The sequence below is a fragment of the Zophobas morio genome, unplaced genomic scaffold (assembly GCF_036711695.1).
Source record: "Zophobas morio isolate AGI-343-1 ecotype UQ-CSIRO unplaced genomic scaffold, CSIRO_AGI_Zmor_V1 ptg000009l, whole genome shotgun sequence".
In the NCBI taxonomy this organism is placed as follows: Eukaryota; Metazoa; Arthropoda; class Insecta; order Coleoptera; family Tenebrionidae; genus Zophobas; species Zophobas morio.
The window spans coordinates 8950108-8974642 of NW_026972114.1; the positions used below are offsets into that span (position 1 = coordinate 8950108).

A 24535-nucleotide genomic window follows, 5' to 3' on the forward strand; every position below is an offset into this window, starting at 1 on the left:
CTTGGCTCTGCAACCTTGGCTAATAATATACTATTTTAGTACATGGTACGGTTATAATAAACGAGCCTAAGACGGCAACACCAATTATTTTAATTTCGTATCTTACAAGATACAAAAAATAAATAGTAATAATAGAATAATAGGACTTTACGTGTGCTGTAGCGACAGCATTTGACTCACGTTTCAAGACCTTCGTGGTCTTTCCATAATAAATATTATTAAAAACTATAGTTTTTAATAATGTGGACATTACGATACCTAGATAGCTGAGAAAAATTGTAATTTTCGGCTAATATTTTTATTACTAATTTATTTCGTTGCCGTGTCAAAAAATATGAACGGTCAAGTTATTCTTTTGTAAAAAATAGACGGTTTTAATCAACATTTTCACGAAGAATTTTTTATAGTTTCTGAATATTTTCATAGATTTGTATATGCTGTAGTTTTATGTTACTAATGTTACTTTTTTGGTTAATCAGAATTTTCAGACATATATTCCTGAAATGCCAAACTAAAATTTAAGCACGCAATCGACTCTAATGGGTTCCTTTCACGTTTCCGTGGTATAAATTACGAACTTTTGTCTTTTCGAAAAGGTTAGTGGGGTTATGCACAACACTGCATCAAAATTGTCGAATTCTAATCGTCCCTAAGAAGTTTCCACAGTGTTGTTAAAATATGTAGTTTTGCCTAAGTTATTTTTTGAAAATGATGTCGTTGCTGCTGTGCACTCCTACGCAAATATTTACTTACTTAACGTAACAGAAATATATATTTCTGGTCGACTGGTTACAATATTGAATAAAATATGTATTAGATTAATTTAATTAAATTCAGATGTGCCTCATTGATACTGTACGTGTAAGAAATGTGGAGGTGGAATTTCATACAGGTCAAACGTCATTTAATTACGCTTTAATTAAAAATTATTAGCATTAATATATATTGCTTTATTAGTAAAAAAACAGCTATTACGGTAAAATATTTGTAAATATATGTATACGAGGGTATTTTGATAAATAGTTACCCAAGGTCGTCTAAATTGCACAAACCAAATTTTCGTTACCATAGCTACCAACAACAACTTAGTTGAAATGGGAGTGTAAAATTGGACTACAAAAAGTAAACGCATTGCTGTGTAATAAAATTTCAAAGAACTGTGTCAACCAAAATTGTGAAAATCGATAAAACTGAATATCGATCTTATTAAGTGCCTATTTTTGAAATGGGGTAAAGGGTAAGGAGATTTACTAAAGTAAAACTCTTTCGAGAAGAGCAATTTTCGGTTGAAAATGATGGGAGACCCGAAATACCGATTTCTGTGTCTAATGGGTTCCTAAATACTTGATCAAAAAGGAGCAAGAGTGAAAGCTTTACGCTTCGCTTGGGGCCCGTTTTGACGACGATGTTGATTTTTTAAATCGTGTTACTGAGTACAATTTGGGAGCTATTCTAGGCAAGACATTCTCGGTAATTTGCCATTGACTTTCGAAAGAGGACGACCGCTAAAGTACGAGTAATGTTGTGTTTAGTCAGAATTGAACTTAGGATCTTAGGGTATTAATTTACTGTTTATTGACATGGGTTAATGAACAGGATCATGTACCTAGGTGTGATCTGAAATACAAGGAATTTTCGCAAAGCCAAACCTAAAAAAATACATTGCTCAATAAACACCAAAATTTGAATACTAATTTTGCGAAGGGCCTTTATTTTTCAATAAAAAACATCATTATGAATTTGCCACATAAGACACCTAAGTTATTTAAAGAGGTCAGTCGATAGGTGGCGCAAATGAATTTATCTTAAAAATGAATTATATTTTAGATACCAAGATGAAGTTACCTAAATGTAAAAACCACATTAACGATGGCTAAAGCTATGAGAAGGTGTTAGAATTTTGTTGAAAAACTGTATTTTAACTTGAATCTTACTTGGAAAAAAATATCTTCTATCGTGATGTAGTGTTTGTAAACAGGCATCGTATCTAGGGAATTACATGCAGGCGTTTGTTAAACTGTCGAGTGGCAGTGTGATATTGAGGCGGTTTAATAAGAATCAAGCAAATCTTAAAAAAATGGTTGAAAGATATTTCGACAGAACTTCTGTATGTCAACTGATATATAGTACGAACTTAGAAATCTCAACTTATTATCCATTCGTCATCTTTATATAGTAAAGTAGGCTTTGATATTTTTTCTTTAAGTTGGATAAACTGATTTAATGATTTAGTTTTTTGTCTGTCAGTAGTCTGATTGGCATTTGCTTTGAGCTGGATTGCCACTTTTCTACTTCATTTATTAGATCAAAATTATTATAGTCAGGATCACGAAGCAATGCGTACACGTCACGGACTCTGTATGACGTCATGCGTCTACCACGTTTATTATACAAATGAATCGGTTTGAAAACTGTCAACAAACATGTCGGCTTGTTATTGTTTTGGTTTGTTCTATTTATGATTATAGCATGAGAAGACCGTTAGTGTGAAGCAACAGTTTAGAAATAAGCTACACTTGCAGTGTTTCAGCATACAAGGGCATGCTGCAGGCTGCATAGACGCTATGAATTACAAACTCAGGCACAGGAAAGATCACGACTGTAACCCCTTTCACGTGTTCCTAGTCACTGAAGCCTGCCACTCACGTTCCAACGCCGCGGTACAATTGTGTAGGATATGACAAAATTGAAGTGTTTTCGAACATCTGTGTATGCGATCAAGCAAATCGGTTGGATGTGGACGGTTGGTGAACAAGTCTGTCTGCAGCAGTACAATCGTGTTGTATTGGTTGGAAACTTAATCGTGTGGGGACAGTGTTTGTTATACAAACCGTGAAAGCAGGTATAAAAGTCCATTTTCTTCGGACATGTTGCCACCACGATCGCAAATTTTTAACTGCAAGGTCGTAACGTGTGTGTACTGCTGCTTTTCAGCAAAATTGTACAGCAGTTGTATCCAATACAATCGTACCCCGGCGTTGGAACGTGAATGACTGGCTTTAAGAACGTTCATTTTTGCATTGACTGCTGGTAAAAACTGCTGACAATTGGGTGTTAAACACATACTTGGAGGGTGGTACAAGGCTTCATACTGTACTTAAAGCTACCAACGAGAATGTTAACATACGTCTCAAACAGACAGCATTGAACAGTTGTGACAGGCTTCAAGTTAGAGAAATATGCTTACCGTCTTCAATGCCACAATAGGCACGTCACATCTACAGAATAAGTTACTTTATTGACATGGAATAGATACAAAAGTAAAGTATAAACAATAATAAGTATGCATGTTGCACAACGTCGTCGTCTGACCAGTGATTTGTATATTTGGCCAGTGAAGTGATAGTGTGATTATAAAAGACATCAGCAGAACATGCCGCTAGTACAATCAATTAGGATGGTAATGGAAAATAACCTACATGTTACAGTGGCTGAATGCCCTCTGCAGTATTAGAATCTTCACTGTCATAATCACTAAAACTATAATGTGAATCTTCGTTAATGTCGATTATAAACGGCGCAATCTCTTCACGGTCAAATACTAATTCCCGTTCCCACCACTCCCGTATTATTTTATTCATATGGTCAACAGTATTTTTCCACATTGTGGGCGTGACATGTGCTAACGCTTCTTTCCACATTTCCACGGAATTTTTTGACCATAACCATCACGCCCAATGTGTTTGGAATAAAAATTTGTAGTAATTCCCCAAGTATTTTCTATAGGGTTAAACACACAATGATATGGCGGCAATCGCAATACTCTATGGCCATTCTGTTGGCCCAATTCACGGCAACATACGTTTTTGGAGGTTTATTTCTGAAAAACATGATATTTTAAATGAAATGATAGAGAATAGTATATGCATTACTGTGCAACCAAATGAAGAAGTTCCGTTTTTAACAGCTGTGAATCTGAACTTATGTCATGTTGTTAAAGCCATTCACGAATTTCTGCTTTTTTCCATGAACCACTGGGACATTTGTTTGCAAAGGTACCGTGGTAGCTTGCATTGTCTATAATAATCTGTGATGGTTCTTCAAGGTTCATGAGCAATTGAAACCACTTGAGAAAATTCTGTTGATTCATTTCGCCATGATAGTCTGGATTTTTGGTATTAGAAGAAAATACTAGCGCTGCTTCATCAATAAATCCATTGCTTGTACCTGCATGTAATACAATATACCTAAAATATAGTGAGAAGAATAAATAACTAACGTGAAACTGACACATTACTAAATTTTCCCTTCTATTTTGAACATCCTGATACTTATGACACTATCGTCTTGCAATGACCTAACTACCGAACCATTTTCAAATATCCATGTTTCATCAAGTTATACACATGGCAAAGAATTTGGGTTCTGCTGATTGTGCATGTATTCACGTAAGAATTTGGTTCTTGCATGAACAACATGTTGTAATTCCATAAGACGCTTCCGTACACTGGTTGGCGAATAACGAAACCCAATTGAGAATGTAAAATTTTTCCTAACGAGCTCACAGAACCCTCAAATATATGTTTCTCCTTCAAGCAATCAATTAATGGCGATCGTGTAACATGTATTTCTGTAAAATAGTCGTTAGTATCTATAAGGCGTCCGCATCAAATTCATACTTTCTTCGACCATTCCATATAAGCATTCTCGAATAGCACACTGCTCCGAAGTGCTAATATCACACACTTGCTTTGTTCGGGGGTCTCTATTTCTTGGGAGAATGTACACCTTCTCCGGTTTTTATTTGTTGTACCACGGAGTTCACTGTTCGCACACATACACCCAGAGCAGCAGCAACCCTCTGTACAATGTGACTGCATTAGTAATTGTAATAAAATACACCTACTTACGTCTTGAACAGCTGTTAGTGGTAAAAGAGGTTCCCCGCTATCGCGTTCTTTAGCAAAATAGTCCACTAAATTATCGTCCATTTGCTTTACATCTTTGTGCAAGGGCTTCGGCATGGTGGAATGTTTACGTTCAAGCAAGCGACACGTACCACGGTACAGGACAGTTAACTTGGAGTTCTATAAAGAACTGTTATAGTTCTGAAAAGAACTGATACGATTACACGAGCAGAAAAGTAGAAAAACGCGAAAAATCAAACAATAACACAACATAACCAAAGTTGACACCAATGACACTTGTGAAATCGATAAAACTTTAGCATATGTTTCGCTATCAGTCGTACCAATATAATTTCCCCCAAATTGATCGATTTTGATCCGTATTGCCACGTATTGCGGCGCGTATTTTTGATTTAGTGTTGGTAACGGATCTACGTCATCCATGACGTGTACGCATTGCTTCGTGATCCTGAGTTTAGACGCAATTTTTTAATAAAGCAAACAAATGTTTCAATTTTGTCAGCACAGATAATTTGTCATTGTGTCAGATTCGCAGATCATTGCGACATTATTTAAAAAGAAAATGCATAAAATGGTTTTATTGCAACAAAAAATTGCAATAAAAAGATGTTTTTTACAGTTTCGATCTTTCTTTCGAAGAAGTAACTGTGAGGGTCTCGAACATATTTTCTGTAATGTAAAAATACGTTGTAAAATATTTTTTAATTTTTTTCTCATAGGTTGGAACATCAACTGTGGCGAAGATTTTATCAACAGGTCACCAAAATTTAAAAACACCACTATCTGGCAAACGAAAATCAATGGATTTATTTACAAATTATGTTTCGGAAAGACCTGCAACGACAAATTTGGCAACTTAATGAAAAAAACCAATATTTCACTACAGATACTCTTTTGGCATATTCTAGGGAAGAGTTGGAATTTAAAGGGGAGCGAACCATATTATACAAAATTCTTAAGTCAATGGGTTATAAACACAGGGAACTAAACGGTCGGAAAATTCTATGTGAACAAAAACATGTCGTTGCAGCCAAAATTACTTTTTTGAGAACATATTTACAGTTTTTAAATTCTTGTGAAAATTTGACTTTCGTGTATTTGGATGAAACATAGATCTATCAAAATGGTTCGTTCATTCGTCGCTGGGTGCACGATACTGATCTAAAAAGCAATCCCACCAAAATTAAAAGTGAAGGATCAAGGTTTACTATTCTCCACGCGGGTTGTTCAACGGGATTCTTGGATGGTTGTAACAATTTTTTTAATTCAAAAAATAACGATAGAGACTATCATAAAACGATGGACGGGACAATTGTTCAAAATTGGGTGGTTAATCAGCTCATTCCTGCTTTGGCAAAGTTGAACCAAAAATGTGAACTATTACAACAAGCATATAAATTCTCAAGCTTCATTAAAAAATAGGGTGGAGAATTTATGGCTTGAGGCGCCCTCTAAAATGTACCTACTCCAAGCATGTGGCAAAATTTTTGTAAACATTGTGAAAAACTTATTTTGTCAGATTGGGAAGAAAAATCTGGGAAATCTTTCGTACGAATCTATACCTCCTTCCATTATTTCGCTAGGTGAGTCTGATTCAGAATCTGAATTTGAAAATGACGGTGATGATACAGATTTTCATAGCGAAATAATGGAAATGGAGTGAATTGTAGCTTGTCGGGGGGGTGATATTTTTACGCATCTTTCGTTCTAAATTTACCAAGGTAGTATGTGAAAAACTACCTGACGTACAACAAAATAAGAATAATTGTAGTTAGATCGTCCACCTTGTTACTTTACACCAAATTTTAAGCATTTTCATTTTTTTTTTGTAACTCTTCATGGACCTGCAGAAGGCGTATAGTAATATTCTCATTAATAAGCGTTTGGAAGTCATAAGCAAATAAAGAGCACTTACGTAAGCATTAGTAATAGCCATATAGATAAATCATTCAATTTAAGGCCGGAAAAATGTTTCAGAAGAGCTAAACCCATCAAAGCACTAGAGCAAGGTTGTTGTCTTTTACCAACCCTTTTAGTAATCTTAGAAAAGTGAAAAAAGAAGTTGGAAGATATGGAAGGCTGTTCACAAAGGTCGAAATTTCCATTTCTAAGAAGAGTGGGCGAGCAGAACTAACTGATGATTGAGAATTAAAGATGAGATGCTAAATGTGGCATGCGACAATAGTCGTATGTAGAACCCCCATTCATATAAAAACAATGTTTAAGTGAAACTTTAGTGTTTGTTCCTTACATATGAAATAAACACTTACAAAAGCCGAATAACTGTTTTAAATAGCGTAAAGTTTCATGCTTTCTAAGAAATGGATACCGTTAACTTGGTCATTGCTACTGAAAACTGAAAGTATCGGCAACAATTTTTATATTTCGGCATATTTTTTAACCTTTAATTTAATAAAACTTCACCCAAGGAAAAAAATTCAGGGAATTTTTATTCTTCTGCATCGAATACCAACAAACTCACTAGATTTTCATGGCCAACCCTACTATATCAAGATCGTGAACGGATAATAGCTGTCTGAGTTTGTATGAAACTGTTAGGATGATCGGTGATTAAAAAATCGGCGTGGGTAAAACTCAACCATTTATTTCTGAGTAACTTAAATTTACACGACTAATTTTACAGAATAATTCCGACTCGAATGGATTTGACTACATCCCCGATTGTTTGGATTTCACTTGTTGGCTGAGACTGACTCGTTCTGAAGGTGACCTCTATTCAAACCTATACTTCGATTGTAGACGTCGGCGGTCGAGGTCTTTCTGGAATACCCATCGCGACTTTCACTTCCAGGCTTTTCTTTAGCGAACGCCGCCCGGCCGCCGTCACCGACGATGAGTCACCCATCATCGCCATACATACTAGAAAACCCATAGGCGTATGGGTTTATTTCGTAACAAGACCTTGGTCACGTGTTTATAAAAATACATAAATCAGACTATACGATAACTTAGTTACAACCACGAGAAAATGTGATACACTCTCTGATTAAACCGATATTACAGTTTTTTAAGTGGTAGTACATGAGGGATAACGATAACTACAAAAAAAAAAGCATCCAAGGGGTACGATAAAGTAGTTATTTGTTTTGCTAGTTTGGAAAATGAAGTTTTGCATGGAAAATGTTGAAAGCCGGAGGGCGAGCATTTCCAAAACATTTTTAAGACGTGTAAAACACAAAATTTTGTGAGCCGACATTTATGTTTAAATATGTGAAAAAATAAAAACTAAATCGTAATTATGAATATTTACTATGATTCGTAATCAGCAGGCAATCTCATCTTTGGTCATGGAGTCGCTCTTGTCGAGGGTGCCCACGCACATTATTAAAAAGAGAGCCAAGGATGCTGTTAACAGTCTTCTGCCAACAAAATCCTCCCAACAAAGCACGTTAAAAAAGATTTGTGCAGTAGTGACAATAAGCAACATAAAAGTACCCGTTCTAAATCTCACGGTCACGGTTGAATGTCAGTAATTCAAAATATGATTTTTCAGCCGAAAAGGGGCATTGTACTTATAAAGCTAGAAAAATGACAGAGGTCCATTGTGCACGGACAGGAGCGTCTAAACTTTTTTGGCAGGCTTTATGTAAAAAATATGCGACAGTTCAACTAAACTAACCGTAAAATGCTTGATAAAGCTTATTTTTGTCCAGATTTTGTCATTTGGTAACAATATCAAGGTTTAGCAAATATGGGGTCAAGGTTGTTCTTTAAATTTTTGAGTTAAAAGAAAACTACAGGCATTTCGAAGAAAATAAATTTATATCCTCTTAAAATAATACCCCATTTACTTTAATGTATATATTCATTCACAGAAACCATTTATCAAAACAGTCACATAGTTAATTCTGTTTTTGGAAGTGCTTCAAATAACAGATAAAATTCTGCAACTGCAGTATTTGCATCAGGTTTCGTAATAGTGGAAAACAAAAAGTAATTGTTGGAGGTAAAATTTGGATTGTAATGAGGGTTAGTAACCTGATTCACACTCCAGATTCCTGTAAAAACCACTTGTCAGCTTCCTCCCAAGAAACTACTTATGTAAAATGTTATCTACTGCAACTGATCCAATACTTGGTTCTTACTGAATTTCAATATAGGTTAAATTTCGCTTTTTCTTAAGCAGTCTTTCGACAACACCACCATTTTCAAGACGATAATTACTGTGAATTTCAAAGAAATCGAATAAACATATAAAAGTATAGATAAAATATATATAACTCTAATTCCAATTATTAAAATTTTCTGTGACTGAGGGAAGTAAAGACTTTGCTAATGATTTTTGAGTTTTTGGAAATCGAATAACGCAAAAGATGGTGAAAGCGTTAACCAAAGGATACGGTCTAAAACCCGATCACAACAAAAAAATGTGAATTATCTATATACGTTCATACATTGTACCACAAAAATAATTTAGCAAAGAATAACAATTTCTAACACCTCTAACGTAAAATGAATCAGTGTTAGGAGAGGTGCTTATGGGGTTTTCAATACATTTTCAAAATTTAATATCTCCATTATTTACAGATATATATTTATTAAATTTTAAATCTAAACTCTCCCCAACATTCTCAACGTAAGTAGATATTACAACGAATATTTTAATATTTTCACATACATTCAATACATAATAATCTGATGAGCTAAGTTTGAAGTATATCTTTGGAAATTTCCTTGACGTTTCAGCGCTTTTTTTTTCAAAAATTAGTTAATAATGTAGAATAATACTTTTCCACCATCGTTTAGTGTTAGGCTAAGGTAACTACACCGTCTTTCGTCCATAATAATTACGATATTATCTAAACTATTGAAAAAATTCTTTTCAAAATGATACCAAAGTGTCTGAGTTGTTTTTGATCAAAATTCAGGTGTAAAGTTTTAGCTCTATATGTTTGAGTGCAGTTCGTCAATTCTCCAAAATAATCATGTCCAGTATCATTTACTTCATGAATCATTATAAGTGTGTACAGAAATATGCTACACATTTTTGACGGTTATTTTAGCTCTCTTAAATTCGATTCAATTTTTTACGATGGAAGGACTTCACTATATCTATCATATTGATATACACTTCCCCAAACAGGCACTCAAAATTAAGATACTTTTCAGACATGTTTTCTTTAAAAGTTCACAGTTAGAATTGGCTGACCTTTTTATAGCCAAAGCCGGCTCTTTATCGATATTCTGATATAATTTTTAAAACTTAAAAAAAAAATAATGAATGATTTTACACGAGCAAGACAGAAAATTTCCTAATCACATTAAATCCAAATTGGAAAATATCACGTACCTAGTGTCTACAAACAATGCACAAATACAAACAGGAACAAACCATCGAATATTAAACACTTGGTTTCTTATGCTGTGTTAGCGACTATTACGATCAGTTGAGACATAATTTCTTCTGATGAAAACATAGCGTTTTTTTTTGTAATTTTATAAATATAAGAATTTTTCAATGTCCTTATGGTACTAATAGTTTCCAAAAATTGTGCACTTCAGGTGATAGATCAAAAGTTAAGAACCTCGTAAATGTACACGGACATAATGAGATGAGATAAATCTTTATTATTACCCTGCAATTTTTGTGAATTATTATCAAGTTTTACAGGTCATAAGTCATACATTCAACCATCCAAATACATAAAACACTGATGTATTTTAGCTAACCACAAGGATAACATCTGCTATGCTTCAACCTTTGGTGCACTATATAACGTTCAAAGCAGTAAATGTTGAGTTTCAAGAGATGAATTGAAGAGTAAATATACTGTGTGTGGTTTCAGTTTTCTTAATGGGGATAATAGTTTATTTATAAGTATATCGCGAACAGAAGCTTGTAGCCGAGCTAAGGTAAGGTTGTAAATTGTACAAGGGTTGAAAACTTTTAGAGAAATCATTTTCTGCTGCAAAAAGTTGTAAATATTGATGAGTCACTTGTACTAAAAGTGAATGGACAGTGGTGAAGTGAACACAGTGAAACAGAAGAATAGAAGAAAGAAGTCTACATCTCGTTAGATAAAAAAGTCATAAATGGGTGTGATATGAAAATCTAGTACCAAAATGAGTTGTTAGCTTTCTCATCCAAGAGGTTTTGAGGTCTTCAGACTTAACAGCAGTTGGGTTAAAAGTTGTCAGGTTATGACCTCAACTCGTATACACCACCACGTAAAATACTGGAAAACTGTAACCACTGAAACATAGTAAGGATGCTATTTCTTAGTCAAGAGTCAAGAATAGTGAGTTCAAGTAGCAACAAATTTTCCAGAATAGCTCAGACGGGATTTTGAAAGCGTATTTTCTTAAAACTTTTTAAATAAATTTGGTGTTGATGCTCCAAGAAAGTACGTATTTAAAAAACATAAATTGTCTATGTGTTCGCCAAAACCCGAAATGCTACGAGCAAGTTTATTTTCTTGACTGCACTTTAAAAACATCGTTAGAGTCAACTTGTTTCTTATTCGTTTTCTGTTCAGTGGAAGAAGAGTTTATTTCAAGGAAACATAAAATGAAACATAAAATTATAATGTCTCTACATTTTTCAAGTATAAGTTTTTCATCAGATCCTACTTACAACATTGCACTTTGCACAAAAACGGTCAAAAATGAAGCAAATTTGTTTTTGCTACTGTGATAATCTCGAAGTAAGTAATTTTGACACATCTGACTCTACGTATTTTTATAAAAACATTTTAAAATGTGTAGAATTGTTAGGGTCAGTCGCAAAAATTGTTCCGAAATTAGGGACAAATTTAATATTTAAATAATATTAAAAAATACTAATAATAATGTAACTTTTGTTATTATTTTAAGCATCTGTACAATTTTTACCGTGTTAGGAAATACATTTCGGTTTTTGCTCTTTCTTTTACTCGGAAATTAAAACAACTATTTTTGTTCACACGATGATATTTTTAGTCAACGCCCCCTGTGAATCAAAGTCGTATTTTTAAGTGGATCGATTAATACCTTATCTATTTCTGACAATAATAAATGGCATTTCTCCAATTTTCTCGCCTTCGGGGCGTGACGCGAAATGACGCATAACATTAATATCAAGAAGTTTCGGTTTTCAAAATTTTGTTTTCCTTCAAGAGAACAGAAAAATCGATTACACTACAAGGCACGTTTTGTTATTAAATGTTAGCACAATGTTCTCAGAAAACATCAATATAGATGTGAGAAAAGTCGATGCCAAAAATTCAATGTTGCGTCTGGTCTTTTTTTAAAATATTGTTCTTAATTACATCATTTTTCGAATTCAGCAGAAATAGCTACTTAAGTGTAAGCCAGAGGATTTTAGTTAGAAATTTTTGATATTTTAAATTAATCGAGTTGTTGATCTCGATTTTTCTGTTTCTTGTTAGTTATGTGAAAATAGCTCCTGAAAGAAACCACCACGTTTACAAACTCTCTTTGTATACATCGTCAAATTGAGTTGTTTATGAGCACGTTTCAATCAAAAAAACGTGACACGAGTTGCATCAACATTTATTTTAGCACTCAATAATGGACTTTGCGGTCAATCGGAAGAGTTCCGTTATAAATATTTCTGATGATGAATAAAAAGGTGCTGAAACATTTTTCTGAGATTTAAATAAACGCCCCGAAAATTTATGATAATCGGGTAATTAATCACCTTTTCTAACAATCACCAATTAATCTAGCTATTTCTGAACACACTTCGTTTACTTTTGTTATTTTTTTATTTCCTCTACTTTACCTTCGATCATTTCAAAAACTAGGGCACCTCCGATCGTGTATAAAAGCAAAACAATCGTCAAAAACATGTGAGTAAACCATTTTCGGCTCCACGCTCTCAACTTGTGGTACATCCAAAGAGCGCACTTCTCGCCAACCCCCAATCCCGACTTGGTAAAGTTCTGGATTCCATGCAACTGGTCGATAAAGATCGATTGCTTTCGTGCGTAGTTCTGGTTGGGGGTTGCCCCCGCACTCGTACCGTACGGCTGCCCCCATTTCGGGGGTTGTGGCGGCGGTATGATCAAAGTAGGCCTTACACGCACAAAATCCACTTGCTTTCTCGAAGAAACACTCGGTGTTTTTAGAGCTGACTTGATCGAGTTCGTTTCACTCACGGGCTCCATCACAGTTTTTCGAATTTTTGAGTTTCGTCGCACTTTCACATTTTAACTTTTTGTTTTTCAAGTTGGCGCGAGATGAACTAGCATGACGGAGCGTCTGGGAGATACAGAGCGTCCGAACAGTTGCACTCTGTCGGATATGACGCCGTTTGTTGCCACTGTCTTATAAATATTTCTGTCGACGTTGGCTGCTGACATGTCGTTTTTTTGTAGGAAAATCTTGGAAGCTTGTTGATGCTGACAGGTGGACCGAAGGAGTCATGGAGGTTACGAGAGCGATGCGTCTTGCAGTTCAAATAAATGAGTCATAAATTGTGATTAAGTAACCGATTATTAATCGAAAGAATTTATTGAACTCGAAAAAATAATTCCTAGTGTATTTATTAGAAACTTGTTTTTAATGTTGTACGTCAAATTCGCTTAAGTATCAAACATTTTGAATGATTCGAGTATATTCCCTTCATGTAAGAATTTCCTATATAATTCACAAAAATATTGCTTCAATAGTCGTCAAGTAATAATAATCAAAAGATTAAAAATACACTAAAGTTATAAATAAATATGATTTATTGCTTTTTGACTGTTGTTGGTTTTATCTTGTGCCGAGTGTTTCGTACAGAAAATACCTTACGAGAACTATTTACCAAATGTCTTATACAAACTAGAAATAGTTCCAAAAGCAAACTTTCGAAATGTTATACAAACTAAACAGTTTTTAATTGATTTAAAGTTTGTCCACACCAAAGTTCCTTTTATTGAAGCTTTAAAATCACCTTAAGGAGGGATATCTATAGTATAAATAAAATAATTCTAGCCGTGCTTCGATATTAAATACCAATACCACCAACGCATGTGTATTTAAGATAGTGCTTTCCTGATCCTTAAAAATGCCTAAAGGCTTCATAAAAAGGATGATAAAAGTAACCCCGACAGTTTCAGGCTCTTTTCTATATACCGGGTGTTTGGAAGTAGCGGATTAACTCTTCAATACGTTATGTACGAGGATTTTGGGAGTTTTTCTGATTTCTTAGTAACGATGGTGAGTGAAATCCACCTTTTATTTTTTCTAGGACAAAAACCATAACAACCAGTAGTCATTAATCGTTGTGCATTATTATAAATAAAACAAGCTGTTATTATAAACAAAAACAACACGGACAAACGAAAAATCCACTAAAGCATAAGCAACTAAGAAAAGAGAGGGTGGGCGGGCGGGGCTAGTAGCTGCTAAGATAAGACTGATTTTGGCAAATGAGATACCCTCTAAGAAAAAAGAGGGTGGGCGGGCTGGGCTAGCACTTGCTAAGATAAAACTGATTTTGGCAAATGAGATACTTTCGAAGAAAAGAGAGGGCGGGTGGGCGGGGCTAGTATCTGCTAAAATAAGACTGATTTTTGCAAATGACAAACCCTCTAAGAAAAGAGAGGGCAGGTGAGTGGAGCTAGTAACTGTTAACACTGATTTTGGCAAATGACATACCTACTCTCCAATTAATTTAATGTAATCATTATAAGAAAAGACACTAGAGGCTCCAAAGTACTTTCAAATTTTTTTCAAACAGGAACACCTAGAACCTCAAGATTGTTTTAAATTTTTCAAAAAAAAGCGGGGTCCCAAAATTAACTCAAAAACACGTCAGGTCAGAATTTTCCAAAAATAGAACACCAACGTCTCCCAAAATTCTTTCAAAAAATTTACAAAAAACATCTCCATGGGCTCCCAAAATAATACACCATGGGTACCCAAACATTGCTGCAGTCAAGGCTTTTTCAAATTTGTAAAAAATAAAACACTATAAGCTCAAAAGATTTTTTCAGGTTCATCCAGCAACAAAACACCAGATTCTTTTAAATTTATACAGGGTGTTATTGAAAGGTACGTACAACAAAATTGACAGTTCTTCGCGGAGTCTAAGAAGTCTGAAAAACTTATTTTGTGCTATCAAAATTATAAGGTGAAAATTAACCCTTATCCAACGTTTTTAGACGCTACTGAAAGATAAATAGGTAAAATTAATTTATTTTAGTAAATCCTAGCAACTATAACAATAAAACTTTTGTCAAGACTAAATGTTGCTATAGAAACGAGAGATGAACTTTTTATCAGAGGCGTACAACGAATTTGGACATTAATTTTAATAATTTTTATCTCTAAAAGGAGAACACTTTTACCTGAACTTTTTTTAACTTTTAGCACCCATACTTCAGGACCAATTGCCGATTTTATTTTGTACGTACCTTTCAATAACACGCTGTATGAAAATAAAACACCAGGCGACCTAAAGTTAACTGCGAACATTTTAAACGTAGGGTTTTGAAAACTTTGACAATTTTTGATACGTCACACATTTTTAAAATTGTTAGACGTAGCAAAAGAACCAATTTTAAAATCGTTATGACTCCACCAAAATGTGAGAATGCATTTTTTTACTACTTTTCCCAGACTCACCAGTTGATTTGTTAAGTGGGATTTGTAAACTTGCTGTTGACGTTGAAGTCCTCGTTGCAGTTGCTATTCCTGCTGCCGTTGCTTTTAGAGCTGAAAATTGTCATTTATAAACTCCGTTGCCAAGTTGCCGTTGATAGTAACTTTGGTGTTCAAATTTTGCGGTATTTAGGGGGATGTAGAGGAAAAGTGGAGGCTTTAAATGTGTTTTTTAAGTTTCTTGTTGTTGAAATAAGTCTACTCATATTAAAAAGAAAAGGTAAAATGTAGCCCCACCCACCCGCCCTATTTCAGTTGTGATGATTTTTTTATTCGTCGTGAGCCAAGGGGGCGGAGCTTAACTGCAAAATCCTTATTTCTCTGCGAAAAATTGAAAACAGTTTTTGAGTATCGTGTTGTTCAAAGAATACTATGTATTCTAAGGAAAAAATAAAGCGGCCCATACCCGCCCCGATATCAATTTTCAATTGTGATGAATTTTTCATTCGTTGTCAGATTGAGGGGCGGGGATTAATTGGAGGATCCATATTTGTCTACAAAAATTCACCATTTTAAATGCCTTTTAAGTTTTTAAGAATAAAAAAAACATCACAATTTAGTGAGGGTGGGTGGGCGGAATTTATATTTTGCCTTTTTGTTTTAATATGTGTAGACTTGTTTACACAACATGAAACTTAAAAAAACAAGTTTAAAATGGAAAATTTGTATAAGGAAATATCGATTTTGCAATTAGGTTCCGCCCCATAATTGCAAAATTTATATTTCCTTGTAAACATTGTAAAAGCAAAATATAAGGCCCGCCCACCCGCCCTATCTCAATTCTGGTGACTTGTTTATTCGTTGTGAGCCAAGGGGGAGGAGATTAATTGCAAACTCCTTCTTTCTTTACAAGAAATAAATAACATGTTTTTGAGTACCTATCGTGTTGTTCAAAGAATACTATGTATATTAAGAAAAAAACAAGTCAAAAATGAAGCACCACCCATACCAATCCCAAGCTCAATTGTGATGAATTTTTCATTCGTTGTCAGACCGAGGGGCGAAGCCTAATTGCAAAATCGATACTTTCCTAAAAAAATTTACTACATTACACGTATTAAAAAAAAAAGGCAATTGGGTTCCGCCTCTCGGTCTGACAACGAACGAAAAATTCATCACGATTGAGATCGAGACGGATGGGTTTTTTTAATCAACACATTTAGTTTTCTTTGTATAACACGATTATTTAAGAATATATTTCACATGGTAATTTTTCATAGAAAAATAAGGATTTTACATTTAAGCTCCGTCCCCTTGGCTCACGACGAATAAAAAAAAATCATCAGAATTGATATAGAGCGGGTGGGTGGGGCTTATATTTTACCTTTTTTTTCTTAATATACATAGTCATCGTTTCACAACAAGAAACTTAAAACATGGTTAAAATGGTACATTTTTGCAAGGAAATACGGATTTTACAATTATGGGGCGGAGCTTAATGCAAAATCGATATTTTCTTATACAAATTTTTCATTTTAAACATGTTTTAAGTTTCATGTTGAGGAAAGAAGTCTACACATATTAAAACAAACAGACAAAATATAAATCCCGCCCACCCGCCCTTTCTCAGTTGTGATGATTTTTTTTTCGCCGTGAACCAAGGGGCCTGGGCTTAACTGCAACATACTTATTTCTTAACAGGAAATTAAAAACATGTTTTTGTGTCCCGTATTGTTCAAAGAATACTGAGTATATTAAGAAAAAAAAAGCAAAATATATATGCCCATCTTGATCAAATAAATGAGAGTTAAGGATAGAGAGTTTGCGTATGCTGACTTTCTAGACTTTATGAAAACTTAAATGCGTATCCCATATCATTTTAATTGATAAAATTAAATGTTATAACAATTGTGTTCAAGAACCTGAGAAAGACAGTTTCATCCGATGCACCACAAGGTTCAGTTTTAGGACCAGTGTGATTCCCTGTATATATTAATGAGTTACACCACAATTACCGCCTCAATTAAAATTTACAGAAACTCAATTAAATACTTGATTGCAGTTATAATTTAACACGGGTTAAAGTATCACGTGACCGACTCTACGCCAATTAGACGTCGCTTCGTTAAATTCGCTTCAAATTCCTTAGGTCCAGCTTACAGAATATTTTAACTGAGATTAAATTAATCACCCATTTAATGAGACGTTTAGCAACGTCTGGTTGGTGTAGGTTAGTCAACAGGCTCTTAATATTATGTTTTATGTTACGTTATCCAAATTTCAAATGTGGTGTTGAGATAATCAAGTAATATTGTAACTGAAAAAATCTTGGCAGTACAAACCGATCATAAATTTTTGTGGTAGACAGACGTCGACTTTATGGCACCAAAACATTGTCTCGTGCACATCTACTTCCTTAGCATTGTGTACTAGAATTTCTCAGAAAAAACTAAACTAGGTATGCTAACAATTTCGTGAGAAAACGGACTGACAAAATTTGTATAAAGTTTTACTTTCTCCACGACAATCTTAAAGCATATTCACGAAATTGTTTCTGTACCACCAACAGACGACTAAGACTCTATTACAACACTTTCTTAGGAATCTTTCGCAAAATATAAACGATAATAATTGGTAGTTGTTTTAAGATCCAAGTTAACAATTTTGTTGTATGAATCAATCGTCATCTAAAGATATGATCAAAAAACGCATAAATTATGTAATGATTTTTGGCAACGAGTTATAATGACAGATAAACTGCATTTGAAGGAGGAGTGTCGTAAAAGCAAAATACGCTCAATGTGTTCCGCCAGAAATGTCATGACTTACACTTTCCCAACTGTTTTAAGAATATTATTTAAACTAAAATTCAGAAGGAGCGAGAGACCAACCAGCTGCATATTTTTCCAAGTGTTATTCCGTGTCCTGGCACTGCACTATTGATTACCAAGTGTTGTAAGCCCTACATGGAAGTGCACAGAACCCTATTTGTAATTCATTTTTCAGGTTCCCGGCAGCGCCTCAAGATTAAATCGGATTTCATGTACTTTGAAAATAATAAAACAATAAGCACAATTCCAGACTTGGGTTTGAATTAGCCTTACATATTCAAATATTGTCTTAAAAACGGAGTAAGATCTGATTTGCTTGCCATATGTCTAAGTAACACACTATTGTTTATTAATTGCAAAAATTTTCATAATCGTTCTTTATGTTTATTTTGAAATTATTTAAAATGTCTTAAGCGCAACGAAACTATCAACGTTGGAGTTTATGCAGAGAACTTTTCTTAAACGTTCAGTTTGATGTAGTTAATTAGTTTCCATAACATTTAATATTGTTACGAAAGAAACCCATATGCCGCCCCGGTACTACGTTCTAGTATGTACGGCGATGATGACTCATCGTCGATGACCACTGCTGCGGAATTTTTAGAAGGGAAGTATGGCTTTACATAGAGGCCACCTTCGGGAAAGATTATTATTATTCAGTCCAGTCCAGTCCAGCGAATCTTGAGAGAAGCCAGCCTAGTTGCGCCGGAATTATTTTGTACATAATCGCTGTGTAATTGGACGTGTAAATTCGAGTTATTAAGGAATACATTGTTGAGTTTTAGCCACGCCGACTTTATTCACCGACCAATGTAACAAAATTATCACAATTTGACTTCACGTCAATATTAAAAAATGTCATAAACTTTACACTCATTGAAAAGGTCGTATTTTAAAAGTAAATTTAAAATTACTTTCACAACATACGAAATTTTAACTGCTATAACAATATTTGTTTTAACAATGCAACGACATATTAGTTTATGCGTTTTAAATTTAAACGTTTTATATGATTTCAAGCAACAAGTAAAATATTTTCTGGCTGTTGAAAAAATGGCACTTAACGCCGATTTTGTATATTTTTACTTGGTAATTCACCCTTTGTTTATACATAAACCTAATGTTGTCTACTGACATACTGACATACTAGTCTATGAGTTATTCGAAACATGACATGTGGTTAGGATTCATTTAATGGTTTTGAGGAAGTTTTGCCAAAGCATTTACAGGGCGGTGTAATTGAAACGGCACAGGATAAGATTATTAATAACTTTAATGTGTTTTGACATTTATTTTACATGTTCTTATAAGTTAAGATTATAATTATGTACGTATTTTTGCTGGAGCGTACAAATTGAGGTGTAGGTGCAGCAATTAATCAAAATTTAAAAATAACACGAGCTGTTCACACTATTTTGTTATCTCTGTAAAGTAAGTAAACAGTATTAAAAGTATGACGTCATAACTTGACTCAGTGTTTCCAAAATTTTTTTCACATAACTTGGATTTACTGAACATTTATACAAAAGTTCCAGTTGTTTACGTTAAATTTCGTAGGCTAAAACATGTAAAACCACATAAACTTTGAAGCTTGTTTAAATCTTGCAGAACATAATTCTAAACAATACATTTTAACTAATTTGGTGCATTTGATGCAAATTAGTTTGCTATGCTAATCGTTCAAATTTTTGTTTTGGTCTTTAATTCCATTCTAGATTTTAGTCGAAATAATGGGACATATCGAGACTCAATATTTTAGGAAATTAAGCAACTCGAACTAAGTTAAGTTTATTATGCATGCATTTATTTACGTCCATTAAAATGTTATAGCATATTAAATTAATGCAGCATAGCAGATACGGATACACGTTTAAGTAATGGGGATGTATATTTAGAATTTTACGATTCAAAATCAACTGTTGGATGAATTTATAATTCCCAAATAATACGTGAGCTGTGTTTATTTTCACTAATTTTTTTGTTTTATTTCTTGCATTCCGCATCTTTTTTTTAGTGTGTCCTACTTTCGTTTGACTCGTAATAACAAAGGCGGTCACATTTTTGACGTTTTTCCAATTAGTTGGTTGACAACGCAAGCACCAATAAAATCCGTGACATCCTTAATTCGTAACAACAATGACGCATCGCTGATGCTATTCTCAGACGACTTGAACTAAATTTGTACCTTAAAACAAACGAAAATCGAGTTATTCTTTTATACTAAAAATATAAACGCCGTCACTGATACTGTACGAGTCTATTTATTGACATCACACCTGTTGTTGGAACTAGAGTTCTGTATTGATTTTGTAATTTCCTATGCTTCACTGACGCTCCAGCTCAGAGATGTCGCCCCGCGTACCGCTCCCTATTTCTTTTGTTTCCCTTTCTTTTTGCCTTTTCCTTTTTGTTTCTTTTCTTTCGGTTTAACCCAGTTCTCAAAAATCGACTGGAAAAATTCATCGTTAGCTGCATCATTCAGTGGGAATAACATGCGCCTATTTTCTTCAGCTAGTCTCCTTTCCTCTTCAAGTCTTTCTTGCTCGAGTTGAAGCCGTTTAAGTTCTGCTTTCTCTTCTTTGGTCGGTTTCTTAGGTTTTGCTTTTTTCGGTTTTTTGCCCTTTTTTGAACCCTTCTTTTTCTTTTTCTTTGGTTTTTTCTTCTGCTTCGCCTTTTGTGGCTTTTTCTTCTTTTCCTTCATCTTTTTCTCTTTTTTCATTTTAGGTTTTTTTAGCTCTTCTTTCAAGATTTTTGGTATTCTCCATTCCTGATTGACGTTTTGCGTTATTGAAAAGAACGTGTTTATGAGGGCTGATTTAATAATGGTATACTGAAAACCTTCGTGAAAACTAAACCGAAATGTTTTGCGTTCTTTATGAAAATCACTTACTAGTCATACACAAATTGCTTGATCGCAAACAAAGCACAACTATTAATTAAAATTTTCATTTCAGTATCGTAGATTAGTTCTTTACGATCTTCTACGTAGTCTTTCCATTCGTTTACAATATCATCTTCTGGATGTATTTCTTTCGAATGCATTGAAATTAACTCTTCTAAATCAATTTGTTTGTCCCCGTCACAAACTTTCTTTACATCGTCAGGGGGAAGACTAGAACGTCGCCACAGAAATTCTACAATAGAGAATGAAACAATAAAAAAAGTCGTTGTTACATTACTTGGGTTCGTAAAAATGGATAATTCATCGCCTTCGTCTGAAGTTGTTGATGAAGAAAAAGATAAAAGTGATTGAAATCTTTCGGGAACATTTCGATCAGGTTGGTAGAATTCTACCAACTCTTCACACCCGCACAAGCTTTCTGTCGACAGATCTTCTGAAGTAGTTGTATTTGTGGAAACGTCAACTACAAACAAAAAGAAATTTAGTTAACCTAAAATTTGGTTTCAAATTTACCTTAAAAAATTTCAAATTGAAAATCATGTTCATGCATACATTGCTCAATGAATTTCTTAATTCAGAAAAATGCTTAATTCAAATAAAAAGTATCTGGTGTTTTTATTTTAATCAGTAAAATAAATTGCTGCATTCATTAATTTTTTGAATCCCTTTGTATATCAATTATAAAAACGACGAATTCATTGATGAATTGCTAGTACAGGCTCATAGTGTTTTACATACTTTAGGCAAGATTTGTTTAGTAAAATTTTGAGACAACGTAATCAAGTTTTTGGCGGGGATAAATATAGATTCATTTTGATTTTTTTTTCAGAAATTTGGTAAGTAAAAACTAAAGGCAAATTCATAAATGATAGGTATAGAAGTATGATAGGTGATACACCATAAATAGACAGAAACGGAAGACTTATTTTTTCATACACCGGGGAATATGAAACGTCAAGAAAATTTGAAAGTGTCCATTCGTCAGAGAGACCTTACTACAACCGGTTTTTAACTTACGCTCGGGAATTAAAAAGAACTGAATGTTTGACTTTCTAGTTTTATTTTTGTATAATTTGTTTAAATCTTAATATTAGAGCACTGCATTATTTTATTTAGGTATTTAAAAAAAGTTGTACTTTTATAAAATTCGTTTGATTCATTAGCCATTACTTCTCGATCGTAAGCTAAGGAAGTATTGTATATAAACAACACTAAAGTATCCGCTAATGGCTACTTTGGTGTTTTCTAGACATTTCGTGACCCGTACAGTACAAAAAATACACTTTTAATATTTGATGTAAATTTCTAATGGTTATAAGTATTCAATCGACTAAAAATTCGTCAACAACACTTTTAACACACACTTAGCTAATGACATTTTTAATAACCTCGTTTTAGTTCACTTTCACTTCAGTGTTTTGAACTAAAAGTTAAATGTTGCCGGTTCAATAAATCTTTATCTCGAACATAGTAGAAATGTATAAGGAAATGGATGACGGCCTAAAAGAGAAATTTGTAGAAGTCAGAACTTACAAGGGAACGAATTATAGAAACAAACATCCAGTCTAATTGATAGTTTTAGATTTCGACCAAACACTATTTTTAATCTGACCCTTACTTACATTTGTAGCACTTTTTCGGGACCTTTGGCATCTTGAAAACCTCCACGCTCTCATCGATTCCAAGGGCCACATAACTCTCCCCACCTTCCGTTAATGAAACGCTCGAACATTGTCCGCTTGTCGAACCAAAACTGATTTTCTCCTCCTCCTCCACACTCCCATCTTGCACCATTGTGAATAAATCGTCCGGTGTCGGCAACATTTCACACCCAGCTTGCACCTTTTCGTCAGCTATTATCAGCGCTTCGTTGAAAATCTGAAAAAACTCCTTCCTCGAAAGATTCCTTTGCGGATCTGCGAAATCCTCAAATCCAACTTTCCTGATTAGATTATTTTAAACAAACAAACCTCTAATCAAATCGAATACGTGCAGAATCCACTCGACGATAATCTTTTGGTAGCGCTCTGGAAATTGAAATTCATCTTGTACCTTCCACAAACAGTCGGTGATGACGTCCAGGAACCAGAACTGGACAGCGTTGTATTTGTAATCCAAGCAGGAGAAGTGTTTGCTGAGGATATCGATGGAAGCTTTGACACCGACTTCGCGGATGTACGGCAGTTTGAAGTCGGCGAGCTTGGGAAATGGGCGATTGATCTGGGACAGCTCATTGTTGAAGGCAAAAGCGTCACTAGGAGTTACTGGGGGTACAGTTAAGTGGAGGCTGTCTTCAGATGGTGAATTTGTAGGGGCTTTGCTGCTGTACGAAGTGAAACTTTCAGAGTTTTCTACGTGACTACTTGGTTTGGAGCCGAAGGACGAACGAGGTGTCACTTTCAAGGGGATTACAGGCACATTTACTACTTCCATATCAAATTGTCCTTGTGGTTCTGCCATTTTGAAAATTCACCGAAGTTTTTACTTTAGCCTAATATGACAAGCTGACAAATTCTGAAACATTTAAATTGTCATTGCTTTTTATTGTTGATTGTCACTGTCGATTACTGCTAAGCTTTAGTGCTATCAGTTATGTTTAATGACTATGCTTGGAAAAAGAGACTTGGAAGAAAGTTTGCATTCTGATGGCAACTGATAAAGGAATGAATAAATTGAATGCAAACAGTTGTATATAAATAGAAGGTGCATGTAAACGACAAAAAAAGGTCATTTGCGTCAACAATTTCAGGAGATTCGTACATTGTAAGCTTCACTTCCTCAGATAAGACTGATTTTGGCAAACGCCATACTCTATCAGAACATAGGGGGCGGGTGGGTGGGCCTAGTATTTGCAAAGTGAAACTTATTTTGGCAAATGACATAAAATGTGAGAAAATAGAGGGCCAGCACTTACTAAGATAACACATTCTTAATAAAATATATTTGGGCCCCCCTAGAAGGTTTCACATGTTTAAAACATTGGTCAAAAGTTGTTTCGACAGAATTTTCCTCGCTCCTGAAGTGCAATGAAACATATCCAGCATTTTCGTGTTGAGTTTTTTCTTTATAGATTTTTGCAATAGCCACAATTGAGTGTGGAAAAATTGTGGTTAACACTTATATAGTCACTTATACGTTGTGATAACTCAAACTTCCCGCCTTAGATTGACCTTGAAAAAGTTTGGAAGGCTCGCGAAAAATTTAAAAATTCAAATTTGACCTTGGTTGTGATCGTCTAATAAACGGAAAACCCACGTTTTTTTTTGAAAAGTGGCGGGAAGACGTTCTTTCATACAAGTGAGCATACACTGCGTGCGAGTCGAGAGCGCAAGAAATAATAGACAAAATTTGTTTGGAGGGGGCTAAAATTCGCACCCCCTCTC

At 34.4% G+C, this 24535-nt stretch overlaps 1 protein-coding gene and 1 long non-coding RNA gene across 3 annotated transcripts; both read right to left on the minus strand.

Annotated features, from left to right (window-relative positions):
- Window positions 1–3219: 3219 nt before the first annotated feature.
- On the minus strand, window positions 3220–5319 carry LOC135125821 (uncharacterized). 2 transcript variants are annotated; one of them, XR_010279972.1, is made up of 5 exons: window positions 4851–5319; window positions 4620–4801; window positions 4220–4570; window positions 3873–4167; window positions 3220–3820 (listed from the first exon to the last, which is right to left on the minus strand). It is a non-coding gene; the product is annotated as an uncharacterized LOC135125821 (long non-coding RNA). The 2 variants fall into 2 exon arrangements; XR_010279971.1 differs by having other exon boundaries at window positions 3873–4570.
- A 15173-nt stretch (window positions 5320–20492) lies between these two features.
- Window positions 20493–23663, minus strand: LOC135125651 (uncharacterized). Its single transcript, XM_064051303.1, has 5 exons — window positions 23123–23663; window positions 22775–23068; window positions 21430–21615; window positions 21141–21384; window positions 20493–21099 (listed from the first exon to the last, which is right to left on the minus strand). The coding sequence occupies exons 1-5, from the start codon at window positions 23610–23612 to the stop codon at window positions 20619–20621; spliced, it is 1695 nt and encodes a 564-aa protein (XP_063907373.1). The 5' UTR covers window positions 23613–23663; the 3' UTR covers window positions 20493–20618.
- Between the last annotated feature and the right edge of the window lie 872 nt (window positions 23664–24535).

What these genes read in the sequence shown, in the direction of transcription:
- LOC135125651 (XM_064051303.1), bottom strand. Translation starts at nt 23,612, where the DNA reads ATGGCAGAACCACAAGGACAATTTGATATGGAAGTAGTAAATGTGCCT. An exon ending in CGTATTCGATTTGATTAGAG is followed by an intron (nt 23,069 to 23,122) that starts GTTTGTTTGTTT and finishes AGGATTTCGCAG; the next exon opens with ATCCGCAAAGGAATCTTTCG. An exon ending in CCCGAAAAAGTGCTACAAAT is followed by an intron (nt 21,616 to 22,774) that starts GTAAGTAAGGGT and finishes TTTTGTTTGTAG; the next exon opens with TTGACGTTTCCACAAATACA.